Source organism: Plecotus auritus, assembly GCF_963455305.1.
Source record: "Plecotus auritus genome assembly, chromosome: 5".
NCBI lineage: Eukaryota > Metazoa > Chordata > Mammalia > Chiroptera > Vespertilionidae > Plecotus > Plecotus auritus.
In genome coordinates this window covers 133,924,162-133,946,264 of record NC_137776.1, presented here as the reverse complement: position 1 = coordinate 133,946,264, position 22,103 = coordinate 133,924,162, and the positions used below count along the sequence as shown (strand labels likewise).

The 22,103-nt window shown below is 42.9% G+C and overlaps 1 protein-coding gene across 3 annotated transcripts in view; it reads left to right on the top strand.

Moving 5' to 3' along the window:
* The window catches only part of KDM4C (lysine demethylase 4C), a 375,701-nt gene that overhangs the window by 24,493 nt on the left and 329,105 nt on the right, over positions 1–22,103 (top strand). For all 3 annotated transcript variants that reach the window (XM_080668088.1, XM_080668087.1, XM_080668089.1), the window contains exons 3-4: positions 7,752–7,927; positions 9,006–9,120. In XM_080668088.1, the coding sequence (XP_080524214.1) occupies positions 7,752–7,927; positions 9,006–9,120 (291 nt within the window). The remainder of the gene's footprint in view (positions 1–7,751; positions 7,928–9,005; positions 9,121–22,103) is intronic.

The following is a 22,103-nucleotide window of genomic DNA, read 5'->3' as shown; positions in this document are numbered from 1 at the left end:
GATATGTATTAGTTGTCACTTTGTTCATATTTTTTATCTTTACCTTTTTCTTCTTCTTCCTCTTAAAGAATACCCTTCAGCATTTCATATAACACTGGCTTGGTGATGATTAACTCCTTTAGTTTTTTCTTGTCTGTGAAGCTCTATCTGACCTTCAATTCTAAATGATAGTTTTGCTGGATAGAGTAATCTTGGTTGTAGGTTCTTGCTATTCATTATTTTGAATATTTCTTGCCACTCCCTTCTGGCCTGCATTGTTTCTGTTGAGAAATCAGCTGACAGTCATATGGGCACTCTCTTGTAGGTAACTAACTGCTTCTCTCTCTCTCTCTCTCTCTCTCTCTCTTTAAAATATATTTTTATTGATTTCAGAGAGGAAGGGAGAGGAGAGAGAGAGATAGATAGAAACATTAATGATGAAAGAGAATCATTGATCGGTTGCCTCCTGCATGCCCTCTATGGGGAATCAAGCCCACAACCCAGGCATGTGCCCTTGACTGTAATCAAACCTGACACCCTTCAGTCTGCAAGCTGACACTCTATCCACTGAGCCAAACCAGCGAGGGTTAACTGTTTTTCTCTTGCTGCTTTTAAGATTATCTTTGTCTTTTGCCCTTGGCATTTTAATTATGATGTGTCTTGGTGTGATCCTCTTTGGATTCCTCTTGTTTGGAATTCCCTGTGCTTCCTGGACTTGCAAGTCTGTTTCTTTCACCAGGTAGAGGAAGTTTTCTTCAAATAGGTTTTCAATATCTTCCTCTCTCTCTTCTTCTGGCACCCCCATAATTCGGATGTTGGTACACTTGAAGTTGTCCCATAGGCTCCTTACACTATCTTCATATTTTTGGGTTCTTTTTTTCTTTTTGCTCTTCTGGTTGGGTGTTTTTTGCTTCCTTGTATTTCAAATCATTGATTTGATTCTCAGGATCCTTTAGTCTACTGTTGAATCCCTGTATATTATTCTTTATTTCAGTCAGTGTATGCTTAATTTCTGACTGGTTCTTTTCCATTTTTTTGGCATTCTCACTAAGATCCTTGAAAGTTTCACTAAGTTCCTCAGAGGTTTCTAGAAGATTCTTGAGTAACCTTATAACTGTGGTTTTGAACTCTATATCCAATAGTTTTCTTTCTTCCATTTCTTTCATTTGTGACATGTTTCTTTGTCTCTGAATTTGGCTGCTTTCCTGTGTTTGTTTCTATGTATTGAGTAGCTGATAAGTCTCCTTGAGTTGATAGAGTGGCCTTGTGTGGTTGGTGTCCTATAGGGCCCAGTGGCTCAGCTTCCCCAGTCACCTGAGGTGGACACTCTTGGTGCATCCCTTTGTGGGCTATGTGCACAGTTTTGTTGTAGTTGAGCCTTGATTGCTGTTGGTGTCACTGGGAGGAATTGACCTCCAGGCCAATTGGCTGTGAGGACCAGCTGTGACTACAGTGGGAGAGCTGCTGTGCAGGAGACACCCTTATGGAGCAGGCTTTGGTGCTCACTGAGTTTGCCCCTTGAGTGTGTTGCTTATGGATGTGAAGAGTTGTAATCTGGTATGGTCTCACACTGACCACTGGGTACACTGGCTCTTGGATCTCCAGGGAGGTGCAAAGTCAGCCACTGCCTGGGACCATCCAGCAGGAGCTAAAGAGATCTTCAGATTCTTCCTCTTTGGGGTTTGGAAGTGCCTAGACGAGGGCCAGCTGTGAAGCAAGGCAGGCTGGTGCTGGTGCCAGGCTTTGGGCCTTTTATCAATAGGTTTGGGGATCCCTGACCCAGATGCATCTTGTTTGACAGATTTTTAGCCTGAGAAAAGACCATTAATATGCAAAAGCCACTGCACACAGCTTGGGTGGGGTTGTAAATTGGGTGGGGTGGGGTCTTAGGAAATCACCAGGTGGAGCAAACAGAAATGGCTGCCAGTCAGCCCTGCACCTGGGAGGTGCCAGCACGGGAACAATGACTTCTGCGAGCACCTCCGTCTGGAAGAAAGCTGCTCCCAAGTTCCTGTCCTGATGCCAGACAGTCCAATTTCTTCCTGTATGTGTCTGGGTCTCCCAAAGCCTCTCCTGGCACTGGAGCTCAGAGGAAGTGGGAACTTGTAAATTTAGTTCGTGGTGCTGGCCTTTTAAGAGGAGCAGCTGGGTCTCCAGCAGCCTGTGTGTCACTCAGCCCCAATCCACACTGGTTTTTATAGTCCGTAGTTCTTACTGCCCATAGGGACTTCTTTCCCCAACTCTGGAACCCTGGGCTGGGGGTCTGGTGTGGGGCTGGGACCTCACTCCTCCAGGTGGCCTCCACAGAGGCGATCTCCCTCCTGATTAAAAAAGCGGCACACTCAGGTGCCGGATCAGCCCGTTCTGCACCTCCGCACCTCCTACCAGTCTCAGTGTGCTTTCTTCTTTACTTCTCTAGTTGTAGTACTTCCACTCAGCCAGCTTTCCCGTGCTTCTGGATGATAGTTGTTCTGTGTTTTAGTTGTAATTTTGATGCGGTTGTGGGAGACAGCAAGTACAGATGTTTACTTATCCGCCATCTTGGTTATCTTCCTCAATAAAAACATCCTATATAATAAAAGACTAATATGCAAATCCACCAAACGGCGAAACGACCAGTTGCTTTGATGCGCACTGACCACCAGGGGGCAGACGCTCAACGCAGGAGCTGCCCCCTGGTGGTCAGTGTGCTCCCACAGGGGGTGTTCTGCTTAACCAGAAGCCTGGCTCACAGCTGGCGAGCACAGCAGTGGTGGCGGAGCCTCAGTGAGCTGAGCCGTAAGGAGCAGCGATCAGGCGGGCGGTAAGGAGTGAGGGGTCCCAGACTGTGAGAGGGATGTCTGACTGTTGGCTTAGGCCCGCTTTCTCTGGGGAGTGGGCCTAAGCCAGCAGGTGGACATCCCCCAAGGGTTCCCAAATTGTGAGAGGGCACAGGCCGGGCTGAAGGACTCCCTCCAGTGTATGAATTTCGTGCATCAATCCTCTAGTATTAAAAGATAAGTAGTGCAAATATAGATTTTGGTTGAAAAATTTCAAATGGGGCCCTAGCTGGTTTGGCTCAGTGGATAGAGCATTGGCCTGTGGAATAAAGGGTCCCAGGTTCAATTCCAGTCAAGGGCACATGCTTGGGTTGTAGGCTTGATTCCTGGTGAGGGGCATGCAGGAGGCAGCCAATCAATGATTCTTTCTTATCATTGGTGTTTCTATCTCTCTCTTTCCCTCTCTGAAATCAATAAAAATATATTAAAAAAATTTTTTAAATGGGGTTTTGGGCATAGGCTGGGGTTGGGAAAATGGTGATATAAAATATATTTTTTAAATTTGATATAATCAGGAAGGTAAACTTTAGGAGGAATGGGTTTTCTTCATTTAGATTAATTAAATGTAAAGGTTTTACATTGCAGTCTTTTATAATCCTCAGTGTATTGTGCTTCCATTTCCTGTATAAGAACATATGATGTGTTAAAGTTTTAAATTACATCCCATAGAAGCACAAATTGGTAGTTACAAAATAGTCATGGGTAAGTTAGTGAGGCATAGGATATATAGTCAATAATATTGTGATAACTATGGTGTCAGTTGGGGTGCTGGAAATACATAGGGGACCATGATGTAAAGTATATGATTGTCTAACCACTAAGCTCTTCACCTGAAACCAATACAAAATAAAACTGAAAGAAAAGAAATAGAATAAAATTACAGTCCCAAAATAAGATTTTTGCTATAGGCCTGAATTTATGAATTTTTAAAGTTCTGTCTGAACACTTAGTCAAAAGTAAATTAATGCATGCACTTAATATTTATAATAGCTAGATTTTGGTAAATTTATTGTATTTCTTGCTCCTCTAACTTTTGAAAAGAAAAATTGCTGTAATTAAAAAAAAAATTTGCCCTAACCGGTTTGGCTCGGTGGATAGAGCATCAGCCTGCAGACTGAAAGGTCCCAGGTTCGATTCCAGTCAAGGGAATGTACTTTGGTTGCAGGCACATCCCCAGTAGGAGATGTGCAGGAGGCAGCTGATCGATCTTTCTCTCTCTCATTGATGTTTCTAACTTTCTCCCTTCCTCTCTGTAAAAAATCAATAAAATATATTAAAAAAATAAAAATAAATGAAAAAATACTCACTTGAGGATATGTTTTTTAATTGATTTGATAGAGAGAGAGAGAGAGAGAGAGAGAGAGAGAGAAAGAGAGAGAAAGAGAGAGAGACAGTGATCAGTTGCCTCCTGTATGCAGCCCAACCGGAGATCAAACCCACAATCTTTTTGGTACATGGATGACAGTCCAACCAACTGAGTCACCTGGTGTAGGCTATAACAATAATTTTGTTTGTAGATATATTTATTTTCAAACAGGAGCCTGAATAAATCTATGTTTTTTATTTGTTTTTTTTTTCTTTAAACCTAACCCTAATATTAAACCTAACACTAAACATAAACCTAACCTTAGCTTTCAAACCTTAACCTTAACCCTAGCACTAACACTAACTGAATCTGTACCTATCCCTAACCCAAACACTAACCTAACCTATCACTCTATATCTAACTCTAACCCTAATTCTATCCCTATCCCAAACTCTAACCTGATTTCTAACAGTAACCCCAATCTTAACCGATTATAGCTTATTTTTTAAAAATATATTTTATTGATATTTTACAGAGAGGAAGGGAGAGGGATAGAGAGCTAGAAACATCGATCAGCTGCCTCCTGCACACCTCCCACTGGGGATGTGCCCACAACCAAGGTACATGACCGTGACCAGAATCGAACCCGGGACCCTTCAGTCCGCAGGCCGACGCTCTATCCACTGAGCCAAACCGGTTTCGGCCGATTATAGCTTTTAACTTAACTCTAATCCTAACCCTAACACTAACTTTCTAACCCTAGTCCTAACTTTATCCTTAAGCCTAATGGTAACAACCTAACACTAACCCTAAACCTAAACCTAAACCTACCCCTAACCTTAATCCTAATTCTAAACCTAAACCTAACTTTAAAAGTAACGCTAATCCCCTCTAAATAAACAAAATAAACTTTAAATCAAACAAGGTATTTAGAGGGTATAGAGTTGCTGTTTTGCAAGATAGAGTTCTGGATATGGATGATGGTGATAGTTGCACACAGTATGAAGTACTTAATATCACTAAATGGTACACTTAAAAACAGATAAGATGGTAATTTTATGTAACATGTATTTACCATAATAAAAAGGTTTTAAGGAAAAACAACAACCCTAATCTAACACTAAACTTAATCTTAAACATAGCCCTAACATTTAAATTCTAAATTTAACCCTAAACCTAAGCATAACCATAACCCTAGCACTAACCATAAACCTATCCCTAATCCTAACCCAATCCCTAGCCTCACCTCTAAACTCAACTCTATACCTACTAGTAAACCTAACTGTATTAGTCCTAATCCTAACCCAAAACCTACCCTAACCTCTAACACTAACCCTAAACATAAACCTATACCTATCCTGAATTCTAACTTTGACACTAACCGTATACTAACCCTAACTCTAACTTTCATCCTAATCCTAATCTGTAATTGTAGTATTAATTCTGATGTTTGCTTTATAATAATTTACAGAACTACATATTTGGAATGATACATTTTCTGTATGTGTACTGTTTCATAATTAATTTTTCTAAAAAAGTTTGTCTTAAAAAATTAAAAATACTTCTAAAGGTAGATAAATTTGCCCTAACTGGTTTGGCTCAGTGGATAGAGCATCAGCCTGCAGACTGAACGGTCCCAGGTTCGATTCCGGTCAAGGGCATTTACCTTGGTTGTAGGCACATCCCCAGTAGGTGTGTGCAGGAGGCAGCTGATCGATGTTTCTCTGTCATCGATGTTTCTAACTCTCTATCCCTCTCCCTTCCTCTCTGTAAAAAAAATCAATAAAATATATTTTAAAAAAAGGCAGATAAATTCTAGCTATAAATAATGACTTCATAATTTTGTCCCTTCTAATTTTTAATCATATGAATATGTATTTGTGGTCTTAGTGCTTACTTATCATTCCGTTATTTGTGATGAAGTGTTTGAATACTATGGGAAAACAGTGGTGAGCTGAGCTACCTCCTACAGGCACATAGGAATTGATAGTTCACATCTTTTTCCTACTCCAGTGAGTCATGTTGGTAATCTCAAAGTGGCCATGGTTGGAGTGGTTACCATGGAAATAGGCAAAAGCTACAAGTCAAGGTTTCCCCCACTTTCCCAGTAAGCTGGTTGTTAAATACTAGTATACTACTCTGCTTTTTGTCATATTGCATGAGAGGTATTTAAAATATACTATTGATGAGTGCACATTTCATTGTGTGTGTGTGTTTTTTTTTTAAGATTTTTAAATTGACTTTTAGAGAGAGAGTAAAGGAGAGGGAGAAAGAGAGAGACATCTATATGAGAAAGAAACATGGATTGCCTGCCTCCTGCATGCCCCCTACTGAGGATGGAACTGTAACCTGGGTATGTTTTCTGACTGGGAATTGAACTGTGCGTGGGATGATGCTCAAGCAACTGAGCCACACCGGCCAGGGCTCACTGTCTTTTTTTTCCCTTTAATTTTTTTAAAAAAATTGATTTTAGAGAGGAGCGGGGGAGGGATAGATGAGGGAGAAACATCGATTGGCTGCCTCCTGCACACCCGCTACTGGGGATGGGGATTAAGCCGGAAACCCTGGCATGTGCTCTGACCAGGAATCGACTGGGGACATCCTAGTTCATGGGTCGATGTTCAACCACTGAGCCTTATTGACTGGGCTCATTGTCTTTTTTCTTTATGTCAAGAGACAAGATATTTCTGGTGTGGTAAACAAAGCTTTGGAGGTAAATTGACAGCATGACTGACTTAGCCATTGTAGTCAGTCATTTTCAGACAAGTAAAAAATCAACATATATATTGATTGAATAAATATTTACTTATTTTTCTCATTAGTTCCTAAATAGTACCTAAACTTTAGAAGTTATTTTAGTTCTGTCTCTTTTTTTTAAATTTCTTTATTGATTACGGTGTTACATATGTGTCCTTATTCCCCCATTACCTCCCCATCCCCCCCTCATGCCCTTACCCCCCTGTTGTCTGTTACCATTGGTTAGGCCAGTGGTCGGCAAACTCATTAGTCAACAGAGCGGCAAACCGTGGCTCGCTAGCCGCATGTGGCTTGCGAGCCCCAGTTTGCCGACCACTGGGTTAGGCTTATATACATGCATACAAGTCCTTTGGTTGATCTAGTTCTGTCTCTTAATTTTAAAGTTTAAAATTGAGCCCAGCCGGCGTGTCTCAGTGGTTGAGCTTCAACCATGAATCAAGAGGTCAGGGTTCGATTCCAGGTCAGGGCACATGTCTGGGTTGCGGGCTCAATCCCCAGTAGGGGGTGTGCAAGAGGCAGCTGATCCGTAATTCTCTCATATCATTAATGTTTCTCTCTCTTACTCTCCCTTCCTCTCTGAAATCAATAAAAATATATTTAAAAAAATAAAATTGAGAGGTTAATAGTATCAACTAAGAAATGAAGTTAATATAAGTACAGTATTTGGTATAGTGAGTACTCAATAAATTTTGCTGTGTAAAAGAATCATTGTCAGTAAGGTGAATACTTGGGAGAATGTGAGCATTTCCCTTAATATGAATCTTCATGATTCTTTTACACATTTGTCAGAAATGCTGACAAACTATTCGCTTGTATTTTGTTGAAATATGTGAGCTAAATAGCTACTTGGGATATTTTCAAGATAATATTTTATTTCATTTTATTTTTAGGTGATTCCTCCTAAGGAGTGGAAGCCACGGCAGTGCTATGATGACATTGATAATTTGCTCATCCCAGCACCAATTCAGCAGATGGTCACAGGGCAGTCGGGACTGTTCACTCAATATAATATCCAGAAAAAAGCCATGACAGTGAAGGAGTTCAGGCAGCTGGCCAACAGTGGCAAGTGAGTGGGTTCAATTTGCTTTTATTTCTTTCAAAGACATACTTGGACTTGGTCAGAAACCAGTAGGTGGAGCTTATAATGAAAACGAATCTCCTGCATAATCTCTTTCAGTCCTAATTTACCTATTTCTGTTGTTCATGTGATTGCCTACTTGCGTTTAGTTTGTTGCTAAGAAAATTGTTCCTCATTTTACCATCTCATTCATAATATCTGTAAATGGGTTTTTTTTTTAGTTGTCATGAGTTTTTGATTGTACTCATGATTCATCTTTGTAAGGCAAATTTTCTTTGTGTGACAATGTTTAAGTCTTAAATGATAAATTATACATATTAGAAGATGTAATTATAAATATTATACATAAAAGAAAATCCTTTAATGACTTCAATGGCCACCATTATTGTGTTAGTTGCCAACTGCAGATTGATTAAAAAACAAGTTATGTTGTTGCTGACATGTATTGTGTAGTTAGGCACCAGATGGTTGTGGCTGTACTAAATATGTACAGATATTTTTTCTTGTCATTATTCCCTAAACAATGGAGTATAACAACTATTGACATAGCATTTTCATTGTATTAGGTATTATAAGTAATCTAGAGATTAGTTAAAGTATATGGGAGGATGTGGGTAGCTTTTATACAAATACAATGCCATTTTATATGAGGGACTTGAGCATTCACAGATTTTGGTATCCATGGGGAGATTCTGGAACCAATCCCTCATGAATACTGAGGGATGACTGTATAGTATAACTGGTTCAAGATTTAAGGAAATATTTCAAAAGCTAAAATAATGAATTTTTGACTAATTATCTGCTTCTATTGTTGATACTGTCAGGAAAATATTTTCCTTACTAGTTAAAAATGCAAAGTTTTCATAGTGTTATTTAGAAATTTTAAGAGTATTCAGATATCTATGATAAATACATATGCATATTTACTTCTTAGATTTGACATCATGAGTAGCTAAGTATTTTCATTTTGATAGAATTTTATTTAGAAAGTGATATAAATCAAATGGGTGGGGAAAATCTTAAAATTGTCTTACTAATTTGTACTTTCTTCATGGAATTTTTCCAGATATTGTACTCCAAGATACTTGGATTATGAAGATTTGGAGCGCAAGTACTGGAAGAACTTAACTTTTGTGGCACCTATCTATGGTGCAGACATTAATGGGAGCATATATGATGAGGTATATTTATATTATAATAGGCTTTGTAAAGGGTCATATCACGTTGCTACTTATGTGACCACTTTAGGTGGTTGAGTAGTCATTTGTTGTGCTTTGTGTGATTCATAATTCCTAATAGGTCAAGAGTAAGTAGACACATCAACAGGATTTCTGCAGTTGGTATTTGCAAATAGAAGCCAGCTAATTGAACAAATACCTGGTTATTCAACAGTAATATAGTATGTGGCTATCTGGCTAATCTTTAAATTGTGTCAAATTTTTAAAAAATAAAACTCATGATGAAAATATTTGGAAAACAGGAAATATTCATAATACCACATTAAGGCAAAAAGCAGTATTTTAATATGTGTTCATTTTTCCAGAAGTTTTTCCTTAATAATTTTTTCTCAAATTGTAAGAATTTTTAAAAAAGTGCCTATTATTACAGTCTTTCTAGTTTATTTTACAGGAGCATGTAATCCACTACAATAATCCAATCCTTTTTGCCTCTGAATGGAGTTTGTAACTTCAGTTTTTAAGAATTCTTTCTTTTTTGTAACCTTTTGTCTTTTTTCCATTGCTCTATTTTGAAAAACTTCTCACCTAGCAAAAAGTTGAGGTAATGCAACGAACACCTGAGTACCCTTTACCTAGATTCACCAGTTTGTAATACCGTGTTTCCCCGAAAATAAGACAGTGTCTTATATTAATTTTTGCCCCCAAAGACACGCTAGGTCTTATTTTCAGGGGATGTCTTATTTTTCCATGAAGAAGAATACAGTACACATTTATTGTTAAATGAAAATAAAGGAAATTTATTACCTGTATACGGTACGGTAGTACGGTAGTTGTCAACACAAACCAGACAAACTGTAAATCCTACAGTATCAAGAATTTACTCATTTATTCAATGACAATCATGTCATCATCTTCTGGAACATCATCATAACAATCCAATTCCTGAATTTCCTGGTGAATTTCTTGTGACTCCATTTCTTTCAGAATCAGTGGACCAAATATCTCATGTTTAGCAATAGCACTGTCTTTAAATGAGTACTTCTTGTCAAGGTAGCCTGCTCGCAGTGCATTTGCAGTGCAACTGTCAGTGATTTTCCCCATGAATTCTTCACCCAAGTCACAACTTCTTGCAGTTTAGGTTTCACAAAGTTTCCACGCTGATTTCTCTCCATTCTATTTTCAATGTAGTCATTAATTTCCATGCGCAAATTGTCTTTGAATGGCTTGTTTATTGCAATATCAAGAGTCTGGAGATAGGCCGTCATTCCTGCGGGAATCATTATCTGATCTATTTTTCTTTCGTGAAGAAATGTCTTCATGTCTTTAGCGCAGTGAGTGCTGGCTGCATCCCAGACTAGCAGACCTCTTTGGCTCCCTCGCATAACAAGCGGCAGCATTAAATCGACCCACTTCCTTATAACTGCTTGTGTGGCCCAGGCCTTTTCAGTTTCAGGAATAAAAACGCCCAAAACACGTTCAATCTTTTTCTTCTTGCCCTTAGAAATGATTAAAGGTGGGATTTTAGTGCTATCCAGACGAATTGCCAAAATACAGGAAACACGTGCACTTTCGTAAGCAGTGGAGGGAATGTACGCTAAGGAGGCACCCCGCCGTTCAATTGTTGTTTGAGATGATTGGCCCATAAACACTGCACTTTCATCCATATCAATCATGTTGGAAAGATTATATTTAGAGAAGTCAGCATCATCAATAAAGGACTTGAATGCAAGTGCTTGCTTAATAACTTGAGTATCTTCCAACCTAAACAATGTTGTAGATCTTCTTAAAGACAGTTCACTTCGCTGAAGGAAATTATCCAGCCAGTGTTGTGATGCTTTGAAGTCTTCAGGGGCTATGTCAAACTGTGGTGCCATTGCAAGGGCAAATTCTTGAATCTGAGCCCTATTCACAACCAAAGCCTTTGCTCTCCTGTCAACAACCCATTCACAGATCAGGTCTTCCAGCTCGGAAAATAATGGTTGCCGACCTGATCCACACTTGCGCTTTTTAGCATTTTCCTTGTCCACTTGTTCAATGAGGTTACCATACTCTGCTCGCCATTTTCGGACCAGTCGGATACTCAACATCTTCTCTTTGCAGAAAGCAGTAAGATTTTAGCCCCAAGAGTCTTCCACGATTCCTTTCTTGTACTCCACGGAGTAGCTTTTTCTTTTTGCGCTCATTTCTAGGGGTAAAGAAAAAGGAATTGGGGTATCAAGGTGGGGGGAGGGGGATCACTCAAAATGACACAGGGGGGATCAGAGGGGGGAATCAAAATGGCACAGGAGAATCAGAGGGGGGATTACCATTTTAGTAACCCCTTTTGATCCTCTTGTGTCATTTTGATTGACCCCTCTGATCCTCCTGTGTCATTTTAAGTGATCCCCCTCCCCCCACCCCTGTGCCACTGAACACCTTCACCAGACATCCCCCCTACCTTTTTATCAGACATTTACCCCCTGGGGCCTGCCTGGGGACTGTCACTGGGCTTGCTGGGGCCTGGATCTGGGCTGGAGCAGGGTCTGCCACTGACTGAGAACCTTCAGTCATCATGAAGGCGGCCGCGAGCATCAGGTAGTGTCACCAGAGACATACCAGCACTCACCACCTTCGCCGCGTCCCGTCTGCTCTAATCCTCCTGTTCTTCTACACGCATCTGCGAAAGTCTCCTCCTCTCTCCCGCCCCACGCTCACCGCTCACTCCGACCTCCGCTCCACCTCCACACAGCAGTGACGTCAGGACTCCGCGTAACGTCACTGGTTGCTAGACGCCAGTCGGGGCGGCCCTAGCGACCAGTTTACGGTAAATTAATTTTCATTCTGAGACAGAGCCTGGGGGCCTTATTTTCGGGGGGATGCCTTATATTTCACTCAGAAGGAAACCTGTAAGTAGGTCTTATTTTCGGAGGATGTCTTATTTTCGGGGAAACACGTTATTTGGCCAATTTGCTTTATGTTTCTGTCCCTTTGTCCTTGTCTCTCTCTGTCTCTTTGCTGTAACATCTATACTAATAAAAGGGTAATATGCTAATTAGACTGGGACACCTTCCAGGAGACCTTCCGGACGTTCTTCTGGACAAAGCCATGGTGGCAGGGCTGAGGTAGAGGCGGTTAGAGGCCAAGAGGGGAGGGCAGTTGTGGGTGATCAGGCCAGGATGGGACGGCAGTTGTGGGTGATCAGGCTGGTGGGGGGCGGGGCCGTTGGGGGTAAGCAGACCAGCAGGGGGGCCAGTTGGGGGCGAGCAGGCCATCAGTGGGGATCAGTTGGAGATGATCAGGACAGCAGTGGGGGGACAGTTTGGAGTGAGCAGGCCAGCAGGGGGGGCAGTTGGGGGTGAGCAGGCTGGCATGGGGGGCAGTTGAGGGTGATCAGGCTGGCGGAAGGGGGGCATTTGGGGGCGAGCAGGCCGGTGGCGGGGGGCAGTTGGGGGCAAGCAGGCTGGCAGGCAGAGTGGTTAGGGGCAATCAGGCAGGCTGGCAGGCAGGTGAGCGGTTAGGAGCCAGCAGTCCTGGATTGCGAGAGGGATGTCTGACTGCTGGCTTAGACCCGATCTCTGTAAACTGGCAGTAGGACATCCTTCGAGGGGTCCCAGATTGGAGAGGGTGCAGGCCCGGCTGAGGAACACCCCCCTCCCCGCCTCTCCCGTGCACAAATTTCATGCACTGGGCCACTAGTTTGAAAGTAAGTTGCAGACATCATGACAGTTACTCTTAATTATTTCACATGTGTCTATTAGTTACTAGCAATTGAACCTAAATCGTCCCAGTATTGTTATTTATAAACATTTTTTCCCATTTGAAGGACCCAGTCAAGCATATTCCCTTAAATCAGTAAGTGATCAAGTGTTACTTAGAGAATAGATCAATATCCCCCCCACACACAGCCTTTCACCCGATGAATTTTTAATTGTTGGTGATCCTTGCTTGAATCAATTATTATGTATTGTTAAGCCATTTACATTTTGAAATATAAAACAAGCTTGAAAGTGCATAAAACATAAACTTAGAGCCCAGCCAGTGTAGCTCAGTGGTTGAGCATCCACCTAGGAACCAGGAAGTCACGATTTGATTCCTGTTCAGGTTGGGTGCTTGGTCCCCTGTGGGGGTGTGTAGGAGGCAGATGATCAGTGAATCTCACTCATCATTGATGTTTCTATCTCTCCCTCTCCCTCTTCCTTCCTCTCTGAAAGCAATAAACATAAAAAACAAAACAAAACATAAACTTAGAGCTTCATGAGTTATTGTAAGGTGAATGCCATGTGTCATCACTGACATAAGGGAAAACATTAATCAGCACCCTAGAGTGCACCTATACACCCTCTTTACTTATTCTACTCTCCCCCCTTTTTTCACCAAGACTAATCGCTATTCAGACTTTCTGGTAGTCACTTCCTTTTCTTTAAAAATGCAGCTAATTATATCTTTTATTTATTTATTTTATTTATTTATTTAAAAAAATCTTTATTGTTCAGATTATTACAGTTGTTCCTCTTCCCCCCCCATAGCTCCCCTCCACCCATTACCACCCCACTCCAAGCCCTTAACCCCCCCGAACTGTCCTCATTCATAGTTGTATGTTTTTTGCCTAGTCTTTTCCCGCACCACCCACCCTTTTACCCCCGAGGATTGTCAGTCCACTCCCTTTCTATGCCCCTGATTCTGTTATATTCACCAGTTTATTCTGTTCATCAGATTTTTTATTCACTTGATTTTTAGATTCACTTGTTGATAGATATGTATTTGTTGTTCATAATTTTTATCTATTAAGCCATTTACATTTTGAAATATAAAATAAGCTGGAAAAGTGCATAAAACATAAACTTTTTCTTCTTCCTCTTCTTAAAGAATACCTTTCAGCATTTCATATAATACTGGTTTGGCGTTGATGAACTCCTTTAGCTTTTTCTTATCTGTGAAGCTCTTTATCTGCCCTTCAATTCTGAATGATAGCTTTGCTGGGCAGAGTAATCTTGGTTGTAGGTTCTTGCTATTCATCACTTTGAATATTTCTTGCCACTCCCATCTGGCCTGCATAGTTTCTGTTGAGAAATCAGCTGACATTCGTATGTGTGCTCCCTTGTAGGTAACTAACTGTTTTTCTCTTGCTGCTTTTAATATTCTCTCTTTGTCTTTTGCTCTTGGCATTTTAATTATGATGTGTCTTGGTGTGGTCTTCTTTGGATTCCTTTTGTTTGGGGTTCTGTGTGCTTCCTGGACTTGTAAGTCTATTTCTTTCACCAGGTGGGGGAAGTTTTCTGTCATTATTTCTTCCAATAGGTTTTCAGTATCTTGCTCTCTCTCTTCTTCTGGCACCCCCATAATTCTGATGTTGGTACACTTGAAGTTTTCCCAGAGGCTCCTTACACTATCTTCATATTTTTGGATTCTTTTTTCTTTTTGCTTTTCCGGTTTAGTGTTTTTTGCTTCTTTGTATTTCAAATCTTTGACTTGATTCTTGCGATCCTCTAGTCTGCCATTGGATCTCTGTATATTATTTTTTTATTTCAGTCAGTGTATGCTTAATTTCTAGTTGGTCCTTTTTCATATCCTCGAGGGTCTCACTAAATTTATCGGCCTTTTCTAGAAAATTCTTGAAAAACCTTATAACTGTGGTTTTGAAAACTATATCCAGTCGTTTGCCCTCCTCCATTTCTTTCATTTGTGACCTGTTTCTTTGTCTTCGCATTTTTGCTGCTTCCCTGACTTGGTAGAGTAGCTTTGTGTGCTGAGTGTCCTCTATGACCCAGTGGCTCAGCCTCCCCAGTTACCTGAGGCGGACTCTCTTGGTGCACCCCTTTGTGGGCTGTGTGTACAGCCTTGTTGTAGTTAAGCCTTGATTGTTGTTGGTATCACTGGGAGGAATTGACCTCCAGGCCAATTGGCTGTGAGGATCAGCTGTGTCTATGATGGGAGAACTTCTGTGCTGGAGACAGCCTTATGAGACTAGACTTGCAAAATTGTAAAAGCCTCTGTGCTCAGCTTGGATGGGTTGGAGTCTCAGGGCTGAGCAGACACCCTTGGCTTCCTGTCAGCCCTGCCCTATGAGGCCCCTGGGTCTCAGTGTCCCTCGGTAATCGCTACAAGCACCTCTGAGAGAAAGCCACCCTCGAGTTTCGCCTGCTGACAGTCCAGTTTCTCCCCCAATGAATCTGGATTCCCAGATTCTCGTCTGGAACTGGAGTTCAGCGCAGTCAGGAGCTTCCTTCTTTCTCCTGCTAGAGAAAGCCAGCGGCACACTCAGCAGTCAGTCCTCTGTGTGTGCACTCGTGCGCATGCCTCCAGACCTCTGCCTTTCGTGGCTCCCCTGAGTTTCTGTGCACTCCTCTCTTTTCCCGACAGTCTGGATTTCCCCTGTATGAGTTTTGGACCCCAGGGTCTCACCCGGAACTGGGGTTTAGTGTAGTCAGAACTGGAGTTCAGTGCAGTCGGGAGCTTCTGTCTCTCTCCCGCTAGAGAAAGCTAGCCAGGCACTCAGCCGCCCATCCTCTTCGCGCGCATATCTCCATACCTCAGCCTTTTGCAGCTCCTCTGAGTCTCCGTGTGCCCCTCTCTTTCCTTCTAGTTGTAGAATTTTCACTCAGCCAGCTTTCCTGTGGTTCTGGGTGATGTCCGTTCTGTTTTTTAGATGTAGTTTTGAAATTGTTGTGCGAGGCAGCAGTTTAGGTGTTCACCTATGCCACCAACTTGGTTTCTCCTATTGATTTAATCTTTAGTGTTAACAAATATCTTTTAAGTTTAACACATTAAGATTACTTTTTTTTTGAAAAAATGAGTGCCATTACCACTAAGGCTTTCTTTTTTTTAAATTTTTTAAAAATATATTTTATTGATTTTTATACAGAGAGGAAGGGAGAGGGATAGAGAGTTAGAAACATCGATGAGAGAGAAACATCGATCAGCTGCCTCCTGCACGCCCCCTACTGGGGATGTGCCCGCAACCAAGGTACATGCCCTTGACCGGAATCGAACCTGGGACCCTTGAGTCCGCAGGCCGACGCTCTATCCACTTAGCCAAACCGGTTTCGGCACCACTAAGGCTTTCTTACAGAATGTGGCCCTTTGTCTTATTAAACCAGGTTCTGTGGGATTTTCATTGGAGTGGGTGAGGGCACATAAATACTGTTGATAGTTTACACTTGTGGGCCAGCGAGGTTAAATTGCTTTTTCAAAATTTCGGGGCCAGGAGAAGGGGGTGCCAGGTGCTGTTATCCCCACATCACTTTTTAAAAAAATATTTTATTGATTTTTTACAGAGAGCAAGGGAGAGGGAAAGAGAGTTACAAACATGGATGAGAGAGAAACATCGATCAGCTGCCTCCTGCACAGCCCCTACTGGGGATGTGCCAGCAACCAAGGTACATGCCCTTGACCGGAATCGAACCTGGGACCCTTGAGTCCATAGGCCGACGCTCTATCCACTGAGCCGTACCAATTAGGGCCCCACATCAGTTTTAAGGAAGCAATTTCGTACAGTCAGTCTCATTGTTGTGGAGATGTGGAAAACCAGGTCGATGTCAACTACAAATTTCCCCTGAGCTGATGGTTTATTTTGGGCTTTCTCTATGGTTTCTTCGCTATGGTATCCTGGCACGTTTTCAGGCTTCTGAACAGAAAACTTATTTGAATCATCCTGATCCTGGGCTGAGAAGTTGTGTGTCTGAGTGCTCTAAACAAAATGAAACTCATTCTGAGTTATTATTTCTAACCAGCCCTTTGGATCATTGAGTTCTTTTTACCTCTTGCATATATAATTAGAGTTAGAAGCAGTATATTTGGGACCTTTTTAAGAATCCTATATAATAAAAGGCTAATATACAAATTGTCCCCTCAACTGGGAGTTCGACCCAGGAATTCAACTGGGAGTTCTGGGGCAGGGACAGCCAACTACCCATGGCCTCTCCCACCCCTATCCCACCCGATCGGGGGTGGGGCTGGCTGGCCAACCGCTCTCAGCCCTTCACCTCGGCCAGCCCTGTTGGCCCTCATCAGGGCGGGCTGGCTGGACCCCACCCATGCACGAATTCGTGTATCGGGCCTCTAGTAATTGACATAAAAATCCCTGAACTAGGTTTTCATATTTGATAGTGAAGTAACAGTTGTTTCCTGCACCAGTGAGGCTGCTGGACTTTGGTTTACTATGCTTATCAATTTACTGCTTGTGTTCAAAAACCAGTTATACATTGGCATTGCTTCAAGCAAACATCGACTGTAGACTAAGAGTTGAATAACTTGTTGTTAAAAGCCAATGAAAAAAAAATCCACTGTTTTGCAAAAATGCAGTTTTAAAACTTCCTCATCATTTACAGGTTTGGGGGCCAGGAATCTGTCATTTTGGTAGGATTTGCAAGTCATAGTATGTTATAGATTTCCTGTAGGCTCTGCGGGAGCATTTAGTAGCTCCCGAGCTAAGCTGACATTTTCAGTGCTTTTGTGGCATAAAGAAAGACATGAGTGTCTGTTTCTCTGCCAATACCATGCTGTTTTGATTATCATAGCTCTGTAGTATATTTTGAAGTCAGGTAGCATGATACCTCCAGCCTTGTTCTTTTGTTTCAGGATTGCTTTGGCTATTCTGGGTCTTCTATGGTTCCATACAAATCTGATGATTTCTTGTTCTATTTCTTTAAAAAATGACATTGTGATTTTGATGGAGATTGCATTAAATCTGTATATTGCTTTGGGTAAAATGGCCATTTTAACTATGTTGATTCTTCTAATCCATGAACACAGGATATTTTTCCATTTCGTTGTGTCTTTTTTCAATGTCTTTTAATAATGTTTTGTAAATTTCAGTATATAGGTCTTTCACATTCTTTGTTAAGTTTATTCCTAGGTATTTTATTCTTTTGGTTGCGATTGCAAAAGGAATTGTTTTCTCCATTTCTTTTTCTGAAGTTTTGCTGTTGGTATACAGGAAGGCAATGGATTTTTGTACATTGATTTTATATCCTGCAACTTGACTGTATTTGTTTATTGTTTCCAATAATTTTTTTTTTTTTTTTTTTTTTTTTAAATAAATCTTTATTCAGATTATTACAATTATTTCTCCTTTTTTCCCCCATAGTTCCCCTCCAGCCATTTCCCACCCCACCTTCTGCCCTTACCTACCCCCCACTGTCCTCATCCATAGGTGTATGATTTTTGTCCAGTCTCTTTATGAACCCCCCCATACCCCTTTCCCCCTGAGAATTATCAGTCCACTCCCTTTCTATGCCCCTGATTCTATTGTATTCACCAGATTATTCTGTTCCTCAGGTTTTTAATTCACTTGATTTTTAGGTTCACTTGTTGATAGATATGTATTTGTTGTTCATAATTTTTATCTTTCCTTTTTTCTTCTTCCTCTTCTTTAAGAATGCCTTTCAGCATTTCATATAATACTGGTTTGGTGGTGATGAACTCCTTTAGCTTTTTCTTGTCTGTGAAACTCTTTATCTGCCCTTCAATTCTGAATGATAGCTTTGCTGGGTAGAGTAATCTTGGTTGTAGGTTCTTGCTATTCATCACATTGAAAATTTCTTGCCACTCCCGTCTGGCCTGCATAGTTTCTGTTGAAAAGTCAGCTGACAGTCGTATGGGTGCTCCCTTGTAGGTAACTAACTGTTTTTCTCTTGCTGCTTTTAATATTCTCTCTTTGTCTTTTGCTCTTGGCATTTTAATTATGATGTGTCTTGGTGTAGTCCTCTTTGGATTCCTTTTGTTTGGGGTTCTGTGGGCTTCCTGGACTTGTAAGTCTATTTCTTTCACCAGGTGGGGGAAGTTTTCGGTCATTATTTCTTCAAATAGGTTTTCAGTATTTTGCTCTCTCTCTTCTTCTGGCACCCCCATAATTCTGATGTTGGTACGCTTGAAGTTGTCCCAGAGTCTTCTTACATTATCTTCAACTTTTTGGATTTTTTTTTTTGCTTTTTGCTTTTTCGGTCGAGTGTTTTTTGCTTCTTTGTATTTCAATTCTTTGACTTGATTTTTGTGTTCCTCTTGTCTGTTTTTGGGTCTCTGTATAATATTTTTTATTTCAGTCAGTGTATGTTTAATTTCTAGTTGGTCCTTTTTCATCTCTTCGAGGGTCTCGTTATATTTATCGGCCTTTTCTAGGATATTCTTAAAAAGCCTTATAACCGTGGTTTTGAATTCTATATCCAGTCGTTTGTTTTCCTCCATTTCTTTCGTTTGTGATCTGATTCTTAGACGCCGCATTTTCACTGCTTCCCTGAGTTGGTAGATTTGTGTGCTAGGTTTCCAATTTGGCCCAGTGGGTCTGCCTCCCCAGTTAACCTGAGGTGGACACTCTTGGTGCACACCTTTGTGTACTGTGTGTACAGCCTTGTTGTAATTAAGTCTTTATTGTTGTTGGTATCACTGGGAAGAATTGACCTCCAGGCCAGTTGGCTGTAAGGATCAGCTGTGTCTATGCTGGGAGAAGTCCGGTGCTGGAGACAGCCTTATAGGATTAGACTTGCCAAATTGCAATAGCCTCTGTGCTCAGCTTGGATGGGGTGGAGTCTCAGTCTTGGCTTCCCATCAGCCTTGCCCTTGCTAGCACGTGTGTGCCTTCAGTCCTCTGCCTTCCCGGCTCCCGATTCTCCGCCCGAGAGTCCAGACTCCCCCCACAAGAGCGTGGGTCTCCAGGGGCTTGCCTGGAACTGGGGTTCACTGCAGTCAGAACTGGGGCTCACTTCAGTCAGAACTGGTGTTCGGTGCCGTCAGGAGCCTCTCACTCCCTTCCGCTAGGGAAAGCCTGTGGCAGCCTCCCGCAGCCTTTGTGCGCACTGGCGCGAGCGGACTTTCAGTCTTCCGCCTTCCCCGGCTCCCGAGTCTCCGCCCGAGAGTCCAGACTCCCCCCACAAGAGCGTGGGTCCCCGGGGGCTCGCCTGGAACTGGGGTTCACTGCAGTCAGAACTGGGGCTCACTTCAGTCAGAATTGGGGTTTTGTGCCGTCAGGAGCCTCTCACTCCCTTCCGCTAGGGAAAGCCTGTGGCAGCCTCCCGCAGTCTTTGTGCGCACTGGCGCGAGCGGACTTTCAGTCTTCCGCCTTCCCCGGCTCCCAAGTCTCCGCCCGAGAGTCCAGACTCCCCCCACAAGAGCGTGGGTCCCCAGGGGCTCGCCTGGAATAGGTGTTCAGTGCAGTCAGAACTGGGGTTCAATGCGGTCGGGGGCTCCCTTCCCCCTTCCGCCAGAGAAAGCCAGCCAGGCACTCCGCCGCCCTTCCTCTCTGCGCGCACAAAGACCCTTTGCCGTACCTCCAATTCTCTGTGAGCTTTTCTCCTTCCTTCTAGTTGTAGAATTTTCACTCAGTCAGCTTTCCTGCGGTTCTGGGTGGTGTCCGTTCTGTCTTTTAGTTGTAGTTTTGAAATTGTTGTGCGAGGCAGCAGTTTAGGTGTTTACCTATGCCGCCATCTTGGTTTCTCCTCACATTCAATATTCTCCAATAATTTTTTTTAAAAATATATTTTATTGATATTTTACAGAGAGGAAGAGAGAGGGATAGAGAGCTAGAAACATTGATGAGAGAGAAACATCGATCAGCTGCCTCCTGCACACCTCCCACCGGGGATGTGCCCACAACCAAGGTACATGCCCTTGACCGGAATCGAACCCGGGACCCTTCAGTCTACAGGCCGACGCTCTATCCACTGAGCCAAACCGGTCTCGGCTCCAATAATTTTTTGGTAGAGTCTTTAGGATTTTCTACATATAGCATCATGTCATCCGCAAAGAGTGACTGACTTCTTCCTTCCCTATTTGGATGCCTTTTATTTCTTTCTCTTGCCTTATTGCTCTGGCTAGTACTTCCAGTACTATGTTGAATAAGAGTAGAGAGAGAGGACATCCTTGTCTTGTTCCTGATCTTAGGAGAAAAGCTTTCAGTTTTTTACCATTGAGTATGATATTGCCTGAGGTTTTATCATATACTAGAGGCCTGGTGCACGAAATTTATGCACGGGGAGCGGTGTCCCTCAGCCCAGCCTGCACTTTCTCCAATCTGGGACCCCTGGAGGGATGTCCAACTGCCCGTTTACTGTCCTAAACGGGCAGTTGGACATCCCTCTCACAATCCAGGACTGCTGGCTCCCAACTGCTCGCCTGCTTGCCTTCCTGATTGCCCCTAACCACTTCTGCCTGCAAGCCTGATCACCCCCTAACCACTCCCCTGCCAGCCTGATTGATACCTAACTGCTCACCTGCCAGCCTGTTTGCCCCTAACTGCCTTCCCCTGCAGGCCTGGTCACCCCTAACTGCCCTTCTCTGCAGGCCTGGTCACCCCTAACTGCCCTCTCCTGCAGGCCTGGTACCCCCCAACTGCTCTCCCCTGCAGGCCTGGGTTCCCCCCAACTGCCCTTCCCTGCAGACCCAGTTACTCCCAACTTCCCTCCTCTGCCGGCTGGGTCACCCCTAACTGCCCTCCCTTGCAGGCCTGGTTCCTCCCAACTGCCCTCCCCTGCTGGCCTGATTGCCCACAACTGCCCTCCCTTGCAGGCCTGGTTCCTCCCAACTGCCCTCCCCTGCTGGCCATCTTGTGGTGGCCATCTGTGTCCACATGGGAGCAGGATCTTTGACCACATGGGGGCAGCCATCTTGTGTGTTGGAGTGATGGTCAATCTGCATATTACTCTTTTATTAGATAGGATAGAGGCCTCGTGCATGGGTGGGGGCCAGCTGGTTTGCCCTGAAGGATGTCCTGGATCAGGGTGGGGGTTCCCTTGGGGCGTGGGGCAGTCTGGGCAAGGGGCCTGTGGTGGTTTTCAGGCCGGCCACGCCCCCCGGCGACCCAAGCGGAGGCCCTGGGATCTGGGATTTATTTATCTTCTACAATTGAAACTTTGTAGCCTGGAGTGGAGCCAAGCCTTCTGCTCACTCCATGGTGGCAGCCATTTCTGTTGGTATTTATGTATCTTCTATAATTGAAACTTTGTAGCCTTAAGCAGAGGCTAAAGCAGGCTAGGGCTGCAGAAGCTTGGTTTCCTCCATCGCCGCGGGCAACCCTG